Genomic DNA, 21,751 nt, shown 5'->3' with positions numbered 1-21,751 from the left:
CAGAAAGAGGTTCATTGAAATGCTGAAATGTCCGCGTTAAGCACCGCTTGAACAGAAACAGTTGATCCACTACACTTAAAGCAGACGTTCACGGATGACCATGAGTGAATGATAATGGTATGTAGGAGGCCTTAAATACACAGTAGCTGCCAGAGAAATGAAATGAAAAGAAGAAATGAAGCAAAAACAGACTGTAGATATATGCTGCTATATATAGCACGGTTTATGCTGTTCGCTGTAATCAGGTTTTCTAGCATCAAGGGCTGGAGTAGGAACCGATTGTGGTTAAATGCATCGGGGCACATATTGTAAGTAATACATGCTGACATCTATGAATATATGCAGGAACATGAGGTTAGCTATTGAAATGAATATGAATCCAGTCCATTAGCTAAAGAAACAGGCATGATAATACGTATATACCAGTATGCATACATGGAGATCTATTCATCTGCTATTTTCAAGATTGTCATATTTATAAAACCATGATTACTTCCATAATGCAAGAGTTTGAATAGGGAAAATGGAAGAAAGAAAATGATTGATCTAAAAGTTGTCATTATTATTCTTTTTGCCATTTGCATGCGAGATGGAAGTCTATTATTATCCAGCACCTGGCTTCAACATGGTTCCATGTGCACACTCCTCTTCGACACTGCCATTGTAACATCCGACGTCCACAGTGAATATCCAAGTTCACACTGCCACATCACGCGGCTGAATAAAGCCCAAACAGCAGCCCATACATCATCAGACAATGGCTGCTGGAAAACCACCTGTGCTAACCCATATAGAGCCAACTACAAGGCTGTCCAAACACTGTGTCGACAGGGCAGTCTCACTATACAGGTGTCCAGAATACTGAATATAAGGGACCGTCATCAATAACCTCTGGCTGGTGAATGAAGTCGCTTCGCCAATCCATATCATAACAATTAACGAAAACCCCACCTGGGCACTTTGAATAACTGCTGCCGGAGATTTGGCACCAACTCTCGTATGACCTCTGAAAGTAGTTTGTGGAAGATGCTCTTTTCTCCCATCAGTCATTGTTTATGTAGCTTCTGTTCAGCCACGATGGCAATCACAGCTGATGTGCACCGCTGCTTCCAGATACATAAAACACACCACGATACCTCAGTGCACGGTTTGTTAGCACCGCTAGTAGTCGAGCTCTAGGGATGGCCGGTACACCACTTTGGTCCTCAATATTTTAACAGATATTGGATGGATTTTCGTGAAATTCGGTAAAATCCCCGGGGAACAGATTCTTAAAGCCTGATCCCATGAATTTCACTCTAAAGCTTAATCAAAATTGTCAATTATCCATTGAAATATCTCCACAGTCACTTGATAGAGTGGAAGACAATTTGGTACAGACATTAATGGCTCTTGCAATGTTTCCTAATGACTTTGGTGATCCCCTGAATTTTCCTGTCATCAAGCAGTTTAAGTGTCAATTTGAATGGCTCTATACTTCAATGACTTCTCCTGTCTTAGTATAACTGTTAAACAAGGGAGAAGCTGACAAACAAATCTCTCTGCATAAATAGATAGAATCTAGTGACATTTCAACTTTTTCACATGGAGCTGTCACATCCTCCAAATTATTAAAAGAGACTAAATTCTAGAAATCAAGACACAAGCTGCCAGATTCCAGATGTTGGGGTCGGCGCATTTCTTATCTTTGGAAAGATTATTGGATGGAAAATAAAATGATAATTTCATTGCGACTTCAAAACCTCCTCCATATGTACCAGCTGCACCTCAGAGCATTTAAAAACAAACCCCATTAATAAACATCCATCAGGGCGTCATTGTTAGAGCCCTCCTCGACGAAGCTATTCCACAGAGCCACAGCTAACTGATTGTCTCCTGCCAGGTAGCTTATAACACAAACACCATCCTTGTATTATACATCATCCATAATCCCTGGCAGCACAAACCATCCCTGCTGCTCCTTAGTCTAGCGTCTCTCATTGGCTTTGACAGCTGGTCTGGATCAATTGGACAGGCCCTGACTCGGGCTGAATGACAGAGTGTTCCAGACGGCCCATTCTGACTGTCACTTCCCTGAGAGATCACCAGCCACTCCTGCCCACGAATACTAACACAGTCAACATGGCTGCGGTCTGGGACGGGTGGGATGTGTGCTCTCCGTGCGACTCCGTGGTATGTAGGGGTACGTGCACAGGTGCCAGGTGAGGTGCACCTACAGCAGACATTCAGGCTTAAATGAGCAAAAGGACCAACACACACACACACACACACACACACACACACACACACACACACACACACACACACACACACACACACACACACACACACACACACACACACACACACACACACACACACACACACACACACACACACACACACACACACACACACCTTTTTTATCTCCCCCTCCCATTGTCCTTTGCTGGTGACAGCCCAGGCATTGCAGGACATGCAGGAAACCCATTAATAAGCCCGGGACAGTGGCAGCTTGCCAACACCGGTAAACAGGGTTAAAGGCGAAACATTAGCTACCTGCCAAGAAGTAGGATCCCCTCTACGCTGCTACATCTGTCCTTAATCCGACACTGTAATCCCTGCACTTCCCGCGCCGATCGATGCACTGTGGCATTCGTTCGACCACGTATGATGCATGCTTAGGTCGGTGGTTGCTGCTGCTACAGTTTGAGCATGAAAGGGTTCTACAAACATTTAAAGATCATTAAATAATTCCAGCAATTCAGTCTGACATGCTGCTGTTATACAACTTTGTTTATTAAGATGGGAAAAGGCGCAGAGACTTGCATAGATTTTTATGGACTTCGTGAAACATCGACTACCATCATGCATTGCACATGACCTAAATAGAGCACACTGAAAACGGGACACTTTGGGGTTTTCCACACAGAAGTCAATACATGCAGTAGCGAACAGTCCATGAGTGAACAATTAAAGATTCCACAAAGCCGATGTAAAGCTGTGGAAATACTTATAGATAACTGAAACCTACAAGGACCGGAGACCCCACACACAACACCTTTTTGACATACATAGAAGGCGATCCGAGTGACATTGCTAAGCAATCCTAGAGCACAAAATTGTTCATATGATTATATCAAAGCAGTCAGTTTGCCCTGCTAATTTATGCTGCATCTGAGCATGGAAGGCAAAGTGGTGAGAGTGTGGATGGAGAGATAGACAGGCAGTGTAGACTTTAGACTCTGCAGAGAGCTGGAAGTGATTGAACTCTGTGAGATTGAGGTGAACACAAGGTGAGCGGTGGCTGTCTGCACTGACACCAGGATGAACCGGATAATACAATAATGCCCGCTCACTTTCAGCACACGGCAGCATTTTAGCATTTGCTCTCTTCTACTCGTTAAAAAGAATAAGAAATTGCACACCTGATGTGGACGGTATAGTTTCAAACATATTGTGAATCTTTTAAGTCAAAGATTTTAAAAAATTGCATAACTGAACACACAAATGATTTTATCTAACCCCAAACTATCAAATACACTTATCCTTCTATTGTAGATCCAAATCCAAATCACATACTTTGAGATTACTGGTGACCCATTTCCTAACATCTACTCCATGCTTTTTTCCTTTTTCCTGTCACACCGTTACTCGGCCGTGTCTGCCGTCAGCGAGGTATGACAAAGCAGGAATTAGCAACTTTGTCATGCTAATAGACTTACAGAGACACTTGCAGAAATGCTCGGGAGTTAGTGGTATCCTCCATGTACCAGGATGGCCTGTATGTGTGTGTGTGTGTGTGTGTTTTCAGTCAGTCGACATTAAGTGACACACTCAGCCACTGCAGATGTTTTCCCTCTGCGTACAATGGACCTCCTCCGGTCACAACATCTGAACATCCTTGATTTGACACTCATCTGCTCCCTTCCACTCCTATATGCTGTATGTGTGGCGTGAGCGCTCCCTCGTCATACTGTGTCCATAATGCATGTAGATCTGTGTGTGTGTGTGTGTGTGTGCATGAGCTGAAGAGACATGCTCAGAATGTTGAGTGTGTGTGTGTCAAGTTGGCCTGCTTTTACATACAGATTGGAGGCACATTAAGTTCATGTCAGTGGTAGCTAGTCTCAGGGGAGCAGAGAACTGATATATGTGTGTGTGTGTGTGTGTGTGTGTGTGTGTGTGTGTGTGTGTGTGTGTGTGTGTGTGTGTGCTCTAGTACAACGATGCCCTCTGACACACTTAAGTGCAGCTGAGCAAAATACACAACGATGTGACAAGCGCGGCCACACACTGCGCTGTATGTGTGTGCATGTATGTTAGGAGAGCTAGGAAGGCCTGAAGTGTAACATCATAGGACATGCTGTCTCACGATGAAAGAAAGAATCATTTAATCATTTTTGTTTTAGCTCCATTTCACAATAAGTCTTGAAACAAGGAGCAAACAGGAAGGGGAAGCTCACTCAAACACTTTTAAGAACATGCCTCTTGATTAAGAAAGTACTTGAAACGAGATGATTTGAATTGGAAAGAATTGTGTTTATCTGCACTGTGAGCACAATTCCCCCAGCTGCTTTTCAGACTTGAAACTTTGCTCACTGCAAAACTTATAAAGATGTTTGTGTTGTTTTTTCCCCCAGTGCAGATGTATCTCTGTCATCATCTATATTATGCCACATGACCAAGCTGCTCACAAAGCACATTTATATTATACTTCACATGGCTGGCAGTAATAATAGGCTCGGATAGAATAACACAGTTCCTTGAACCTCAATCCTCACAAGGCCTGGGTGATATGATAGACATTATATTAACATGGATATTGTTTTCAATAGATACTTATCACGATAAGGCAAGTGGTTGTTAAGTGCAATGGGCTGTGTTTTGCTGTCATCTATGCATTATACTGGACAAACCATGTAAAACAGATAATTAAACAACTCAATTACGATTCGCTTGGAATCATTAACTCGGGACAACACAATTTTGCTTTTGACGGTAACACACTGGCCTCGAAGGTGGTAGACTGGCAGGAGTGGCCAATAGCGCCGCATCAGAGTGTGTTCGCTGGCTGTGGCCGTGCTGATGTGGGTGTGTTATGAATATTCTGCCTACAGTGTTACGCTTTGCCCAGTGCAATACCTGTGACAGACAGGCTGGCAGACAAATCTCATCCCCGGTATCTGGAGAGCCTGTTGTCAAGGCATATTACTGATGCCATATGAGGATCACGTCATAAACTCACAGTTGAGTAGCTACAACGGAAAGTACTTTACCCGAGAATGTGATCAAAGGGGACAAAAAAAAAAACTTTGCCTCAGTATCTAACCATAATATTCTAAAAATATTATAGAAAAGATGAAGGTATTGAAATGATAAACCAACGTTGACTAACGCTCCACATTTCTTTTTCTTTCTTTTGAGAGCATTTCCCACCTGCATACATTTCTATCCAGCCCTGCTCAATAAAACCAGACTCTAACACATCCCTGCTGCTTTCAAGACAGTGACGCATAATCAATCAGAAATATTGCAATTAGTTTTGAATGTGCATAGGGAAAAGGTTGAATAAGCTGTCTAAAGAAATACAACCAGTAACATAGCTGTGTGTGAGATGCATTTTCTTATTCTCAGGATTTCCAAATGGATGACAAAGAAACCCAAATGTTCATATCATAATATTATTCCACTGGCGATTGATTAAAGAAGAATATAAAAGCATTGTCTAGCTTTAGTCCTCACTTTACCACCCTGATTCTTGAATGGTAAAAGAGAAATGGTCACTGGTGACAATTAATAAAACAATACACAGTAAAAAGATCATGTCTCGATGTTGTCTGAGGACAAACATTCTTGGTCACACTACCAACACTTGCTTTGAGACAATAACATCATGGGAGCATAGTAACTGGGAATGAATTGTTATAACATGCTCAAGTATGAAATGCATCCAGTGAGAGAAGATTTATTGTTGTGCTGTGATTCATTCGTTCCACCGCTGAGCGCTCTAATTCCCTCGATCCCTTCATGTTTCAAAAGGGTGAGGATCCTCAAGTAAAATACACTGCCAAGAGCCTAATCCCAATGTGATGTGTTAACATATGCAAGCGCTGATCATCTATAGGACCCGCGCCACTGAGACAAAAGAGAAGAGCAATCCTGACTTGGCTGCAGCGACGGGGAATTGAAATGAGTCAAGTCTGCACAACAGCGCTGCCATGTGCTTGTAAAAATTGGATGAACCCGTTTCTGCAATTTTTAACACGTTGTCAACGTTCGAGTGAAGGAATGAGGGGAACGTGATGAAAGCAAATGTGGTGGGAAACGCCGCACTGTAGCCATTAGCTTTAATTGGAATAGTTCCAAGTTAATACTGCAAATGTACTTTGGAGACGCTCTCTTTGAGCTTTCCTCCTTGGACAAACATCATGTGACATACCTGTATATGTTATATGGGGGATATTTTCAGACATGTTCCACCACATATGGATTCAGCTTTAGTTGATATGCAGTATGGGAAAGCAATCAAAAGCCTGCTTCCCTTAAACCACTGCACTGTCAGTCATCTGGATTGAGCCTTGGCCTTATTATTGTGGCTCCAGAACTCCCATGCTAATACAGGACTATAAATCATTCTAATTTGATGGTCCCATGTGGTCAAGTCTGATGCATTGCTGTGCACTTCAGAAAGCTGCATTGAACTAAACATGTGACACACACACACACACACACACACATAGAGAAAGCGATAGCCTAACCTCCCAAGCCTTTTAAACAAGTCCACTGTTAAAAGCCACCATATGTCGCTGTGTAGAGCCGACTAATGAGCCAATACAGAGAGAATGCCCTTTACCTACTATATATATATCTCATATATCATATCTTGAGTTTTGATAGATTGTTGGACAAAGCAAGCAGTTTGCAAACGTTATCTTGTGTTGACTATTTCCCAATGAAATGATAGTTAGTGAAGGTAAACATGGTGTTTTTTTCACACGTGGGAATATTCCCTTCATGACATGGTCTTACTGTGCCGGAGCTTATCAGTGTATCATGTGTCTGTTTCCTATGAAACTGTGAAGATCTGAATACCCCCCCAAGTGCATCGGAAGCTCTGATTAACACGGACAATCAGAGGAGCTGATTGTAGCATCAGTGCTGGCATTGTCAATAAAAGGTCAGAGTTGTAAATATTCCATTTGAGTGGCAAATATTAAGAGTTGAACAAACTGTAGAAAGTGAACTTCCTTGTGCTGACTTAAAGCCTGGAGAAAGCAACTACAGACAACAATAGTCCAAAGAAATGCCTGCGGAGAGAAATCCTGTGCGATGGAAAAGTGCTCTGCATTCACAAATATTGTTATTTCTCTCCACGATGGGCAAATAAGTGTTGCCCCTTAATTTGGTCCTAAATGGCGACAAAGCAACACGACTCCAAATCAAATCTCATGGCTCTACTTTCTGCGTGATTACACAATAACTCTGAGCTGACTGATTGTCTACCTCCAGAAAACGCTGCCAATGTCTCTGAATAGAGGATTGTTGGATTGGTGCTGCCCGTCTCTATTCACGGTGGCCGCCGCGGCAAAGGGGAGAGTGCTAATGGTGATGAATAGTAATGGCCAAAAGCTCTTAGAATTGAGCTTGTGAAACACAAGAAAGCCTGTGCTGAGTGCAACTGCTCAAGAGTACATTATTCTCCTGTTTTTATTTCAGTGTAACAAATATCCTAAATCATTTGCTTTGATTGAAGTATGAATGTTTGTGTGGGATTAGGCTCCTATCTTTTAGTAGGATGTGTTTCAAAGTTCCCCTTGTCCTTGCCACAGACAACCTACACGTTAATGAAAGCTTCTGCCAATATGAGCTAGGAAGCCAGGAATTTCACCACATTATAGAGCTCACAAATCAAACAATTGTCTACCTCCACCATCAGGCAAGTGGAAAAGGAAGATAGCACGAATCCCCCCCCCCCCATTTATTTTCTCGTTTTTTTTATCTTAGCTGCCGTTTCGCTTTCCTCAGTCTTCTTGTGCTTTATTACTGTCCAGTCTCTTTCATCTCACTCCTTGCTCTTTCACATTTTCAGAAAGAAGGACTGGTGAAGGCCCGAGAGTTATGGATTTACCAATTGCACCTAATGGCTTATTGTCCCCCAGAGGAGGATAAAGAAATTATTTAGCATATAAAGCGAAGCAAAGGGGCCTCATACTGTTAGAAGATGCACTGTGGACCAACGACCAGTGCTCTTTTGGCCAGAGATGAGACACTCCATTAGATATCACCAGGGGAGGACTTGAAAATAGCTTTACTTGTGCCCACAGGGTTCCACAAAATGTTATTTACCCCAACTATATTACTGTCACACTGCCGGCAAAACAAGCCCAAAATGGTGGAAGACTTCCTCATGAATGCTTCCTCCAGTTCAAGGCAAAGCAATATACGCAGCAATTTACATTGGATAGAAATGGAGAGAGCAGTAAACGGTATGTCGCTCGAGGTGCTGAAGGAACTTACCTTAATACGCAGGAATAGTAACCCACATCATCCAACTCTGCTGGTCGAAACCATATGGCATCCTCCTCCTTGCTCATCCTTGTGCCGTCAAAACTGATGGGTTCCTCGAAGTCCCCGTGTCCTGCACTTTTGTACCACATGAGGCTAAGTCCTGCGCTCTGCGCATGGGTGTAGTTGGCCCGGATATATCCATAGAACAAAGCGCACTTAATCCGTACAGGTTCCCCCAGAAGCACCTTGTATTTCAGGTAGTCCACTGACCAATCCGTGCAGCCTTCCACTGAAAGAAAAGGACAGAGGACAGGAGAATTAAGCAGGAGTTACTATAAAAGGTTGGGGTTTTTTTTGGAGCCAATGCACATCATCATCAAGCCAAGCAGAGGCTATTCGTAATCATGAAAAGGGTATGCGGCAACCAAGACAAGACCACTTTCAGTGCTGGCATCAGTCTGTCTGTTCATGTGCTTTGCCAGCAATCTTTGTATCACTATCAATCAAGATGCTTTTTCACTCCATGCAGCACTGAGGCACGGTGTCTCCTTTTTGTTTTTCACAAGGACACACAAACTTTAATTATTATACAGACCTTGACTTATGACTTGTTAAGTGTGGCTAAATGAAAAGACAGAGATCAAGCAGGCATCCTTATGTGTGGATGTTTTAGTATAGTGTTTCATTACCAACATTCTTTCCAATGTAAAACTGAACTCTCAACAAATCTATTGCTGCATTCATTCGTTCTTTCCTGCCTGCCCCTGCCTTCACCTACAAACACTAGTGTGTATTTGACTCGTGTGTCACCATCTCATTCATAAAGTGAGTATAGAGCCACCGCCAATATCCGTTTAAATGGCAGTGATGTCACTCGCCTACATCTGACCTGAGAAAAGGAGAAGCTGCAGTGAATCTGCAGACCCTTTCAGACCATCTTCAGGTCTCAAAGGATGTTTTCAGTCAAATAAATGGAAAGAAAAGTAGCTCATCTACTCAGCACACGTCAGGGCAGAGCAACGGGGGGTCTCTACAATAAGACAATTAATGAAGCCCACCAACTGTAAGTCAAGAAAAGTTACAAAGACCAAATAATACTGCATTATCCATGCACAGCAGGCAAAGGGGTGGTTTTGATCCTCAGGCTTTTATCCATCTTTGGGTATATAAATAATTCATTCAAAAACAAACCAAGTATTAAATTGATAGTAAATCAGTAAAGTAGATCAGATCAATTCCCCCTGCAGGATCTCCATGTTGGGATGACGTAGGAATGACAACTTTACAATAGGGTCCAAAGTAAAATGACGCCATTCACTATATTAACAATATCTTAGGAATCAGATAAAAGCTACTCGTTTGCAGAGGAGAGACTTTTGGCCACTTTTCCTCCAGATAAACTTTGATCAAAAAGCTTATTTCTCTCTGCTCTTTTTCTGGGTTGTATATTTGACAAACAAACTGGGCCCACACCGAATGAAAAACAAGCTGTCTGCCTGCTCTTGCCTGATCCATTTTTCCCTTCCTGTGCCTGACATCCTATTTTCCCTCGCCTCACCTCGCTGCATCGCTCTTCCTTTAAAAAACAGCTGGCAAGCACAGCTGCCGAAGACTCAACAGGCTTCGCTAATTGAGCCTCTATAAATGTTTTATTTACCAAAGAAGCAACTTGGGCACCAATCAGCGAGGTGCAGTGCGTGCGGGAGTCGTTGGGGGTAACCGGGGGAGGGATGTTGGCGGGGAATTGATTAAATCATGCTGATTGATGTCATTGTGCTGTATTGTGTGGTGCAGTAAGGGTCACGCTGGGAGCGGCAGCAGCAACACTGGTGGGTGTTTTAGGGCCCGCAGACAAGAGGAAAAGCTGCAATGGAGTTCAACAGCAAAAGACATCAGTTACCAAAAACTTGCGGTGAGAGATTCTGGTGCCATAAAAGCAAGCAGTGCAGAGTTTATATAATTAGTATTACTACATTCATATTCAAATTACCACACTGGAAAAACATGTTGAAAGGCTTCCTGAGAAATATAGGATAACAGTTTAACCGAAGAGCAGGTTAGAGAAAAAAAACATAAGATACAGCACTTTATCATAAAGTAGTCCTGGAAGTCACTAAAGATTAGATATAAACAGCTATTTGAGGGTGAACGTTGCCTTTAATTTGCCCCGTAATTTGACTGTCAGGCAGATTTGACAGCTCATTCTACCGGTAGCAGCAGTGCAAAATCTGCAGCACCTTTCCTGATCCGACATGATTCTAAATCAGCAACAATAAGTCGCTGTCTTCATTTCATGAGAACACTGCGCTCCGATACAGCGCTTTGCCGCCAACCTCGAAACCTCCTTTTGATTTCCTGGAGTAAGTGGGTCCTCCCACGAGCAACACAGGGAAAACACAACCTAAATTGAACAAACCAGAGGGAAGAGTGAATAACTAGAAGCAAAATTAAGCAAATGCAAACGCTTAAGAAGGCTGCGTGTGCTCTGCAAGCCGCCCGACACCACATTCCTTTCATTGTGATTAAGTCAAACTGTTGCCACGGCAACACGGGGTCCACCCTCGCTTATCAAGAACTTTGCCAATTAGTTTGTGGACGATAACAACTTGGAGGCTTAAGGTAAGACAACCACAGCCAAGATGGTCTCACTTCTAATCAGGTTTCCTAATTCGGAGTGTGAAATGTTTCACTCACACGACCTCTAAAAACAGCAGGGGAGCGGAAAAGGTCACGCAAGCAGGCGGCGGCTCAAACAGAGAACACCATTAGTTTGGCAAAAGTGTGCATGGAGTAATCTTTCTGATAAGTCTCACACATCCTGTACTCTTCAAACAATTGGTTTTGTTGCTGCAGTGTGTATCAAGTCCAGTAGACCCAGTTATCCTATGCTGCAACGATCGTGCTCACTTCATTGAGCATGCATCTGAATAGAAATATGAACCATGAAAGCTTAATATATGATACAATAAATCTCTTTTAGATTGATTTTGAGGTTTAGACAGTACAAGACACAACCACAACACAGCCTGCAGGATCCACCTTAGTTGACATTATACTTCAATGGTGCAAATTCCCAAACAAATTAGCAAATAATCAGATTACCAAAACCAATTGACCCAGGGGCTTTGGTGGGCCGTGGTTCCCTGAGTAAAAAGATTGAAGATTAAGAAAGATGAAACGATCTTAAAATATTTAAAGTTGTTAATATTAGCACCACCTACAACAGCCGCAAGATTCAAATACGGTTTACAACTGAATACAGCTCTGTTTATAATCTAATAGAGTGCTTCTTTGTAGGCCAACCAGGAATTTAGCTTCGAACTGGTTCCCTCAACATAATACAATCTTTCCATTGGATGTTGGATAATTGCAGATATAAGCTCTGTGGAAAGACAAAAGTGTATGGTACTTCCACGTTTTGTTGAGCAAGATAATGTTCATAAATCTGAATACTTAGGACTAAGATTGAAAGGTATTTTATGTGCCAATATGCCCCACTAGATGACCACTCAACTGTTCTCTGCACACCTATATGCATTCTGTGTCAGACAGAGAAGAAAAAAATAGCTTACAGTTGGGCTGCACAGACTGGATTCTGGACCCAGAAAGAAACACAGTAAACGCATTACAGCCTAAGAGCACACTGCATGGCTCAGCCGTTGCTTTCCCATCAGCACTGCAAATAAACACTCAGTCCACTCTTCTTTCTTTTTTTAACAGCTGAACATTTTTCTCTCTCACTAAAGAAACTGTATTTGTCAAAGAATGAGAAAGCATTACTTTGATGTTGTCTGAGTACCAGATATTTGATACTTTAGTACAATACATCTTATGCAAAATAGCATAAATGCATCTCTACAGCTGGTTTAGTGACACATAAATAAATGTGCATGTTATAGTATTTGGACTAAATCATTTAATAACACATATATTAGTATGCATCTGATGAAAAATGATAAAAAATAGTGTAATGGTTGATTACTACTGAAAACATTATGCAACGTGTACAGTGGGAGTTTTCAACAGTGAGATTGGATAAAGGATGCTTTTCAAACCACCCTAAGGCATTCGATTACTGCTCTGGGTTGTGAACGCATCCCCAGTTTCTCTGAGAACTTAAAGAAAACAATAAAAGTCCTAAATTAATTTCCTTTTAAGGGTGAACTCCAGCCAAGCTGTTTCAAAGGGCTGGCTGTATTTATCTCTAATGCCGCCACGAGGAGCTTGCCAGCGCCAGTATCCGTTATCTTCCACCTATCCTCAAATTTCCCGTTTCTTATTTTGACGGAGGGTTATCGTTCATTTCAGTAAGCGAGGGTGGGGATTCCGCTTAATCTGTTGGCAGGAAACAAACATGGTACAAAGCCTAATTGAACTCGATTAACATTTCCCAGCTCACCAGATTTCCATTCTGCTGGATCACAATTGGTGAGGGAATTGGCCAATCTGCTTTGTGAGAATAACAACTCCGGCGGCTCTTTCCGCGTCTTGGACCATCAAGCATAAGCAGCGTTTGCGGCTTTGCTACACACGACCCGTAAGCAAACAGTCAGCCGCTGTCCCCGAGAGCGTCCCGGATCCAAACAATTCTGTTTGTCAGCTGGAAAAAAAAATGGTAACTGATAACTGTCAGCTGTCAGCTGTTTTGCCAAATGATCACAGAACAAATGTTTGCACGTCGCCCCACATGGAAATCGAGATTTAATAGAGCCACATTCACCGACACCACATCGAAATGGGGTCTTAGCCATATCCCGATTTAACCACGCCATTAAACAAAGACACAGCCATTTGTCAGGCCTGCCTAGTTTTTAAGTTTGTCATGTTTGTCTCATTTGTCCAACTGTGTAAAAGACTTTCATCCTCGTGAAATAAGCCAAAACCAAGGATGTGATTTATATGAAGAAGGAAAAATATGCCAAAAGTAATTGGATGCTAAGATGCATTTTTTTTCATGTTTAAATGTATTTGCAAAAAACATCACCCAAGGTTTAAACTCAAATGTAGCCAAATTATACTTTAGAATCAAGGTTAAGGCAAAGGAAATTACGAAAAAGGTATTTTGATTCAAATTACACTTTCAAAATATAGATATTCACCGTTATTCAATGTTCATCGTATTAATTTGACCCTCACTCTGAGAGGGATCACACTGGAAACTGACCTCAAGTCATTTTCCACTTACCTAGGGACTTCTTTTTCTGAATTTAAAATGCAGTAAAACGCGTATCGTTTTGTAGAACCTGGTTTCCTATTTTAGTGGAGCGTCTTCATATTGAATATATAGAGCCCGTATTGTAAAATATATTCATGAAAAATAATCCTGTGTGCAACCGACTGCTGACAAGACACAGATGCGACCAAGATGCTAGTAAACATGCATAGAAAAAACAAAAAAACAACTATGATGCATTTCTATTTTAAAGGGCACCACAGTAAAGCTATACAGATGTTATGTCATCGTGTTCCTGCTCCATTTTACTAGCACTTGAGAAGGAGCATGTGCTCCCTCTGGAGAGGAGGTGGTCAGCTCATAAATTGGGTTACAGGTCTGCTGAGGGGTAATCGTATGCAGATTGAGTCAGGTCACCACGGAGACTCACACAAAGTGTCTGTCGTCTCATAAGCACTCAAGGAGATGGTTCGCCACCATTTTTCTCTATAAAGGCCCCAGTGTAATTCAATCAGAAAGACACGCATACATTACGCCTAGGCTGATTGGATAAACACACAAGCATACACACATCTACACACACACACACACATTCCAAGAGGTGATTCGACATCAACCTTTACTTGCCCTCATGGAGTGCAGTGTCTTAGCTGGCCTGGCTCCAAGGTCCCTAAAGAAACTTATCAACTTCACAGCCACTTTGGCCAAGGGAGGGAGGCAGGGGACGAGAGAGATGTCTCGGAATCTTGACCTGCCATTTCCCACCTTGTGAGAACGCTGTCGCAGCAGAGTGGGTCTCAATTAAGAGGAAAATAGCTCTGATGTGTGGGAAAGGTAACCTCTCGGCTGCCGGCGTACAGGAGGAGATTACCTGCATGATTGAAGTACCTCCAGCAGGTCGAAAAAGAGAATGAGTCATCAGCCAACAAAACAATCAGCGACAGCCTCTGCATGGGAGAGTACGTTAACACACACAAACAATATATATATATATATATATATATATATATATATATGCACAAACAAACACACACTCAATGTGTGTAATGGCACTGCAGCAGTAAGGAACCGCAAATGCTAAAATGACAAGTTATGTTCCATATGTTGACATAAAGGAGAGTCTATTACCACCCGGGAAACCACAGTGGTCTATGAATATACAGAGGGGGAAATGTTAAAGGAACAGTCCAACAGGGCCAATCATAGTAGGACGGGTCTAACGTCGCCATAGTGGCTTGGCTCTGTCCAAAATTACAAAGTACGCCCACCAAGTCCTCTAATGCTAACTGATTAACTAACCTAAACTAGAATCTAAATACTGTGCCAACTGTGTCAAGCCTCATCTGCAAAAGTCGAAGACGCTGCACAAAAGAACTGCACAGATGGATAAACTGTTGTTCAGCACCAAATAGCCACAAATAGCCGTGGGTAAGTCGTTTTTTTCACTTCGGATGGAGCAAATCAAGCTGTTCCTCCTTATTTCCAGTCTTTATGCTAAGCTAGGCTAACTGCAACCTGACTGAAGCTCCATAGTAACAGGAAACATAGGTTGTATTTTAGTAGACCATCAATATTGACTTTATCATTTCCCCTTTGGAAAGAATGAAAGCAAACGTGTATTTTCCAAAATATTGAAGCCATCTTTTGAATCCAAAGAAGATGAACTCTACCTCAGTATAATTTTGTCACGTTTTCAGGATTTAGAAAACAAAAAAAGATGTAAAGATTGATGTTGTTGCAGGGGGGCTCCAGCTGCCCAGCTTATTTCATGACTGCAGTGACATTTACTGTACCTCCCATCCTCCTCAGAGTTCCTCACAAGCAGATAAAACAGATCTCTCTCGCTTCCCGTCTCGCCTGCACTTTACTCTCATGACACTTCATCTTCATTTGTCTCTCTCCCCAACTCCCTCTCTTCCCTGACAGCCACCGGGCTGTCATTTATATGCAAATACTCATGTGATTGGGGACAAAAAAAAAGAAAAAACAAACAAACTGCTTTTCTTCCTATCGCAAAATAAACATTGTCGGCAATCTTGCCGGCTTCTCCCTTCCGTATCAGATTCGGCTCCCCTGATTGGACACAGCCTCCAGAGAGAGCGGCGCCTGCTGTCTCCAATCAGGGGTTAAATGCTGACGGGGACAGGGAGCACAGAAGGGGAGCTGATGGGAAAGAGGACAAAACTAACTTCACCAGGATGGACCCTTGCAGGGAAGAGAATAAGGAAAGGGGCGCAGGGGAATATAAACACACACACACACACACACACACACACACACACACACACACACACACGAGTAAGACTAGATGGACCAGAAGCTGTTCCTTATGGTCACAGTTTATGAAGGCAGAACATGTCAACAGATACCAATCATCCATTTTTTATCTATTTTTTTAAATCAATTTGGCAATCAATCAATTTAAGCATACCATAACAATTTTCTGATGTACTCAAACTGGTGTACACTCATTTGAAATAATTTTCTGCATCACATGCAATATTTCGCTTGAGTACCCAGAACATGACCTTGTGTTGTCCTTAAATGGCTGAAGTGCAACTGACGAGGACATCGTTATATTTTACAGTCACAAGAAGCAACAGTCATAGCATCTGAACTTCAAAAAGCAAAGATGTCTGCTGCGTAAGTTTTGTATTCAAATGGTCAGCGTGGCCTTAATGCTATCACTTAATGTCTGCAATGCAGTTTGGATGCAGATGTCTGCAAATAGGGTGATAAGTGTGTGCATGTGCTGCGTTTATGTCCTGGGATATCTCTGTCATCTTATTTATTCTTTTTTTGTTTGGGCTGTTAATTCTGTTGCTGTGGGTAGCTCTTGTTGTTCTGTGTAGTAGCCATCACTGCTCATGATAACTACCCAAAACTTCTGTTCATTTAAAAAGAGAAATGTAAAACGCATCCTGTGAAAGGACTAATTAATGGGAGGGACCTTCCAGACAAAAGGGAAATGTACAAGCTTCCACTGAGTGGTTATTGACTCAATCCCTGTAACGTAAACTGGCAACAGTGTGGCAACTCAGCATATGCAATATTCCTCTAAAGATTACTTTAACGGGTAAAAAAACTGCAATATAAATGTGTCAGTCATTTTAATATATTCAGTGCATTAAGTGGATGCAGAATAGTAAGTAAAGTCCTAACCTAAATGTAATAGAAATAGAAAGAGAAGCATACTTCAAAGCAGTATGTGAATCAGCCTGTTTGACTCTATTATGGTGACGAGGCCTGTTTTCCCTTCCATGCTCAATAGCACTCATTTGAGAGAAAAACCCATCACCCCACTCTACGTCTTAGTGTCTTATCCTCCTAGATCATCTCGACGTGTGAATCAGTGATGACTTCGACCATGACTTTTAAAGGGGCGATCATGTCACCCGAACGGCGTTTTGATTCTCCTGGGCGATCAAACTATGAAAATTGACTTGTGTCCATATGTTTACTCTCAACACGTGCCTATTTCCGGGGAACATTTGACAAGGAGCAGATGTAAAAGTGGTCCCGTTATGACTGGGGTGTCTACTCCAGAGAGAGAGAGCACTATGTAATCAGAAAAGCGTCCTTCTGTTCCCCACAGCGCCAGTAATCCTCTCATCTAGCAAACAGCCTTGGGAGGCATCGGGACACACAACATAAACAATACTGACTCCTGAAAAAAAAGAAAGAAGAAATACCCGAGTGCTGCATTGCAGACATGACTGCGCACATAGGACAAGAGCGCGGATAAGACGTGTTCCACACTCTCTCACCCGCCCACACAGGAGCGAGAACAGGCCACACGATCCGCGCTGCCTCCGCTGGCAGCCCCGTCGGCCTGTTATTCTGTGCTGTATCATGGCTGTGGGTGTGCGCTAAGCCGGTGACTCAGACCCTCGCCGGTCCACTACAGACACCGACACGCCATTTGGGCGTTGTGCTCCGGTGCCCCCCCCCGCAAAAATAAGCGTTGGTGAAAATAGAGCGTGCCCAGATGAATAGAGAGCCTTGTCATATCGGCCTCTGCGCCAGCCGTCTGTGAAATGATAAGATGGCTAGAATATGTAACAAAGCAAGCAGCGGGCGACGTCCTGATGGGCCCTGGTGTCAGCTCTCATACGTCAACTCTGACCTTATTTTATGCCTCGCAATTTTCCCCCCCCACAGTGTTAACTACCAGAGCATCATCACTTCCTTTTTTTTTTGCTTTTGTACTGGCCTCTCTCTCCTCTCTCTCTGTTTCAACCTCCGCCTATCTCCAAGCTATTCAGTTCTTGTACAGAAGAGTGGGAGGGTGAGGGGAGGTTGTGCTGGCAGTTCAAAGAGAGAGGAAGAAGAGTACGATAGAGAAATGATTCGAGCTGCAGATCAGGAAGGACAGAAGGGTCCCCAAAAGCAACACAGGTAAGGGCGCCGGTGCTGCAAATCACTTCGCCATTGGCCATCGGCAGCAATTCAGCAAGGAGTGGAGGGAGACTATGTTCTCAAGGTCAAGTATATGAAAAACAAATAGTTCAGGAATATTGAAAATAATTCAGAGGTAGGCAGGGGAGATGCAGAATGAAGCATTTCTGCCAGCTACACACACATACTTACATTCAATATGCACAATGACACACACACACACACACACACACACACACACACACACACACACACACACACACTTACATTCAATATGCACAATGACACACACACACACACACACACAGAGCCAGGGATCCAGGGAAACCTAGTGGCCTGGAACAAGAGTAGAGCCAGAGCTTCCCATTAGAGGACATTACTGTCAAACACTGGAACGAAAACTACCTGCTGTACACTGATTACCAACCTACCTCCCGCTACAATTCAATTACAAACTAGATAATATGATGCACTGCACTCATTCTCTGTGGCAGTGTTGAGCCAGTGACATGGGGAAGTGAGGACAGCTGGCTGCGACGTTTCCCGAAAATGCCGATGCCGGTTTATTTCCTAATTCTGCACCAGAGGTGGTATTTCTGGCTTTTAGGATGGGACATTACGATCTCACAGCCCAAGAGGGCGAGTAATACCCCGGTCGTCACACAGAACGAATGCAGTATTAAAATTAATCTATTCCTCGCTTGTTATTCCCATACAAAGTTGGACCAGGGTCAGGTTTTACATTATTCATCAGATCAGAGCACCATAAAATGGATCAAAGCTGCAATCACAAAATAAATAGCCAGGGTCGAGTTAACTCATCATTGACAGTGTTGCAGCCTTTTGACTACAAAGCTTCCCATCTTGGCCAAAAATGACTCCATAAAGACATTATCTAATAGAGTGTTAAGTGACAAAAGAAGAAGAAGACAACCTGAGCTTTGAGATCATTTCAATTACTGTAATAGTCATTTATATGAATGAATGTGTCCTATTTCGACCAACATTGCATTGATACTCTAATCAAATAAATTGGCTTTATTTAGTAGCACTGAAAAAGTTCTCTCTCCCAAATGGGAATTTGGACACAATTTGAAACGTTTGCAGTTGGGAAGCCAATGACGGATCAAGTCCATGTCACTACATGAGCGACTCCTATTGGCTGGTGCGGGGTGCCTACTGTATATGGTGGTGGGAGGAATCTGGAAAGGAAAGTGTTAACTTCTGTCTGCTGCCTCCTCAGGCCGAGGCTGGGAGTTATCCATGACGGAGGCAGCAGAGTGACGGGAAGCGCTCATTCTAAATCGGAGGTTGAGGGGAAAAATGCAGAAGACTAATTGACTAATTGTTGGCAGACATGCACAGACACAAGTCAATCGTTTCCAATTTCCTCTGCAGACTGAAGAGGACTAACGGTCTCCAACAAGCCTTTTTAAAACAGTTTTACCTTTGAGAGGAGGTTCTCCTGACATTACAGCTCAAATTACCTGCAAATCACACACTCACTTATTCAAACTGTAAATCTACAGACGCAAGTGAGTCATTTATTGCACCCGTCAAGTTGCAAGCCTTCATAAAGTGAATGATTAAAAGCTGGTCTGGAAAACTGTTCCAAAATCTCTCCAAAATACCCTGAGCGTGTCAAACCTGGAGCCAGTGAAATACAATAGAGTGAGATATAATATGAATTTAATATGAATAGTTTCTTCCTTTGTGACAACATTAAAGAAACCAAAATAATGCCAATTCTAAATGAATAATATTAAGACACAGCAAATAGGGAGCGCTTGTATTTAGGTCAGAAACACTTTCAACTGTGAAACTAATTAAATAAGAGATGAACATGAGCCCAATCTGGTCATTTTGAGCTACTTTTTAGTTATATAACCATGCAGGCATACTTTAAGCCACACACACAAACACAGTGATGTGTTCCACTCAGTCCACACATAAAAAAACAACTCACTCAACACAAACTGTAATTCCCTTATCTCTCAGCCAACTAGCTGATAACAAGCAGTTCATTTTCCTGATTCAAAGTAAGCCATCCGATTCTGCTCCAATTAGAAGCTTAGGAAGGATTCCATTAGCATGTGCTGCGCCGCATCTTTTCCCTCCAAGTGCACCCGTGCTACATGTCTAGGGAGTGGGGGTTGGGACTGAAGGTGAGCAGTTGTGGGTGCTGAGGTGCGTAGCAGTTTAAAAAATGTATTCATGCAGTGTCAGCGAATTAGAACCTTTATGCAAATTTAATTTACAATAAATCCACCTGGAGCTGCCGTAGAAGAAGAAGAAAAAAAAAGGAAAGAGGTGGCAGAGAAGGGAGAAAAGCGTAGAAAATGAAATTCCTGGCACTATGAGCACACATTTGCATATACATAATTAATTAATCCGGGGTTCACTGCTTTAGATGGATGACCGTCTGAGGGGAAACTGGGGAGCGACGCAAAGTAGAACTGTAATAAAAAGGTGAAAGGTGATTCTAATGTCAGGGAATGAAATAATCGCTGAGATTCAACACACTGACACACCAGTGATGGCACGCTGTATTCTATGTGCCGTTTGTACGACCGAAATAAATAAGGGGATGAAGGCCAATTAGCGGCACTCACTCAGCGAGCTTGACAACGGCAAAACAAAACTCAGAAATAATCTGAAGCCCTCCAGTGGAAGACTCGGTGGGCTTGTTAGTGAGAATCGCAGGTTCGGGCAAGGTAACAATGGGGTAATTCAATATAAACAAACTATCCGCAGAGGTGGCTGAGTACACTAAATTAATGCAATTGTTCCTCAGCTGTTCAGACTAGCTCTCTCATTTGGTAAGTGCTCCCACTGCAGCTGTTGAATGTGGGCATGAAGAGAAGGGAGGCCTTTTGAAGGTGTCACCAGCTTCCAAAAAACAACAGGAGAGGTAAAAAGCCTACTTTTTACATATTTCCTTTCAAATGTGCAGGATTACATTTTGTTTATAGCTGCAGTTAAAGGTTTGGGAGTATTTAACTACTCCCAAAAAGCTTCATTTAAAATTCATTAATGCAGTTTGCTTTAGAAGTAAACGTCAAAGCAGGAGATACAGCTGCTAATATTAATGTGATTTTAACATGAGAAGCACTTTGAGCATCTTAGATTTTTAACATGACATGAGCCCCATAGTATAAAGGGTCACAACATCAAGTCATCATCACATATCCTATGATCTAAGCATCACTTTTGTCACTAGGAATTTAAGAACGGCTCTTATACTGTTAAATGTGTTGAAATATGCTCTGCAAACGCAGCGCAAAAAAATTTGAATAACGGCAGACAAGCGTAGCAAGTACCAGAATAAATACATTATATGATGAATAAATACAGACAAAATACATCCATGAAATGTGGACTAATTAAATTCTACAACTCGGCTCATTATTATGAAAAATTTCATTTTTAATATAAAAATGTTAACCAAAACCTTTTTTTTATCAAACAGCCATTCACAATTTCACAATGCCACTTTCTATCACACATTTTTTGTTTTGTGTCAATCAAATCAGGCATGGCATAATTCATTTATATATATATATATTTATTTCAATGCCTTGTTTTGTGCCCATAGTTTGCAGTCTGTGACTGACTGAAGAGTAAAATAACTTGATAGAAGCTTTTGGTTGTTGCACAGTTCAATGAAGGCGATTCACTTTATTTTTAAAA

General features: G+C 42.2%; 1 protein-coding gene across 2 annotated transcripts in view; it reads right to left on the bottom strand.

Moving 5' to 3' along the window:
• The window catches only part of LOC142952987 (interleukin-1 receptor accessory protein-like 1), a 192,569-nt gene that overhangs the window by 123,029 nt on the left and 47,789 nt on the right, over positions 1-21,751 (bottom strand). For both annotated transcript variants that reach the window (XM_076095039.1, XM_076095040.1), the window contains exon 2: positions 8,500-8,779. In XM_076095039.1, the coding sequence (XP_075951154.1) occupies positions 8,500-8,779 (280 nt within the window). The remainder of the gene's footprint in view (positions 1-8,499; positions 8,780-21,751) is intronic.

This window comes from Anarhichas minor, unplaced genomic scaffold (genome assembly GCF_050575085.1).
Source record: "Anarhichas minor isolate MPS153535 unplaced genomic scaffold, ASM5057508v1 ptg000018l, whole genome shotgun sequence".
Lineage (NCBI taxonomy): Eukaryota > Metazoa > Chordata > Actinopteri > Perciformes > Anarhichadidae > Anarhichas > Anarhichas minor.
Note: the sequence above shows the minus strand (reverse complement) of the source record. Positions and strands in the feature narration are given on the sequence as shown.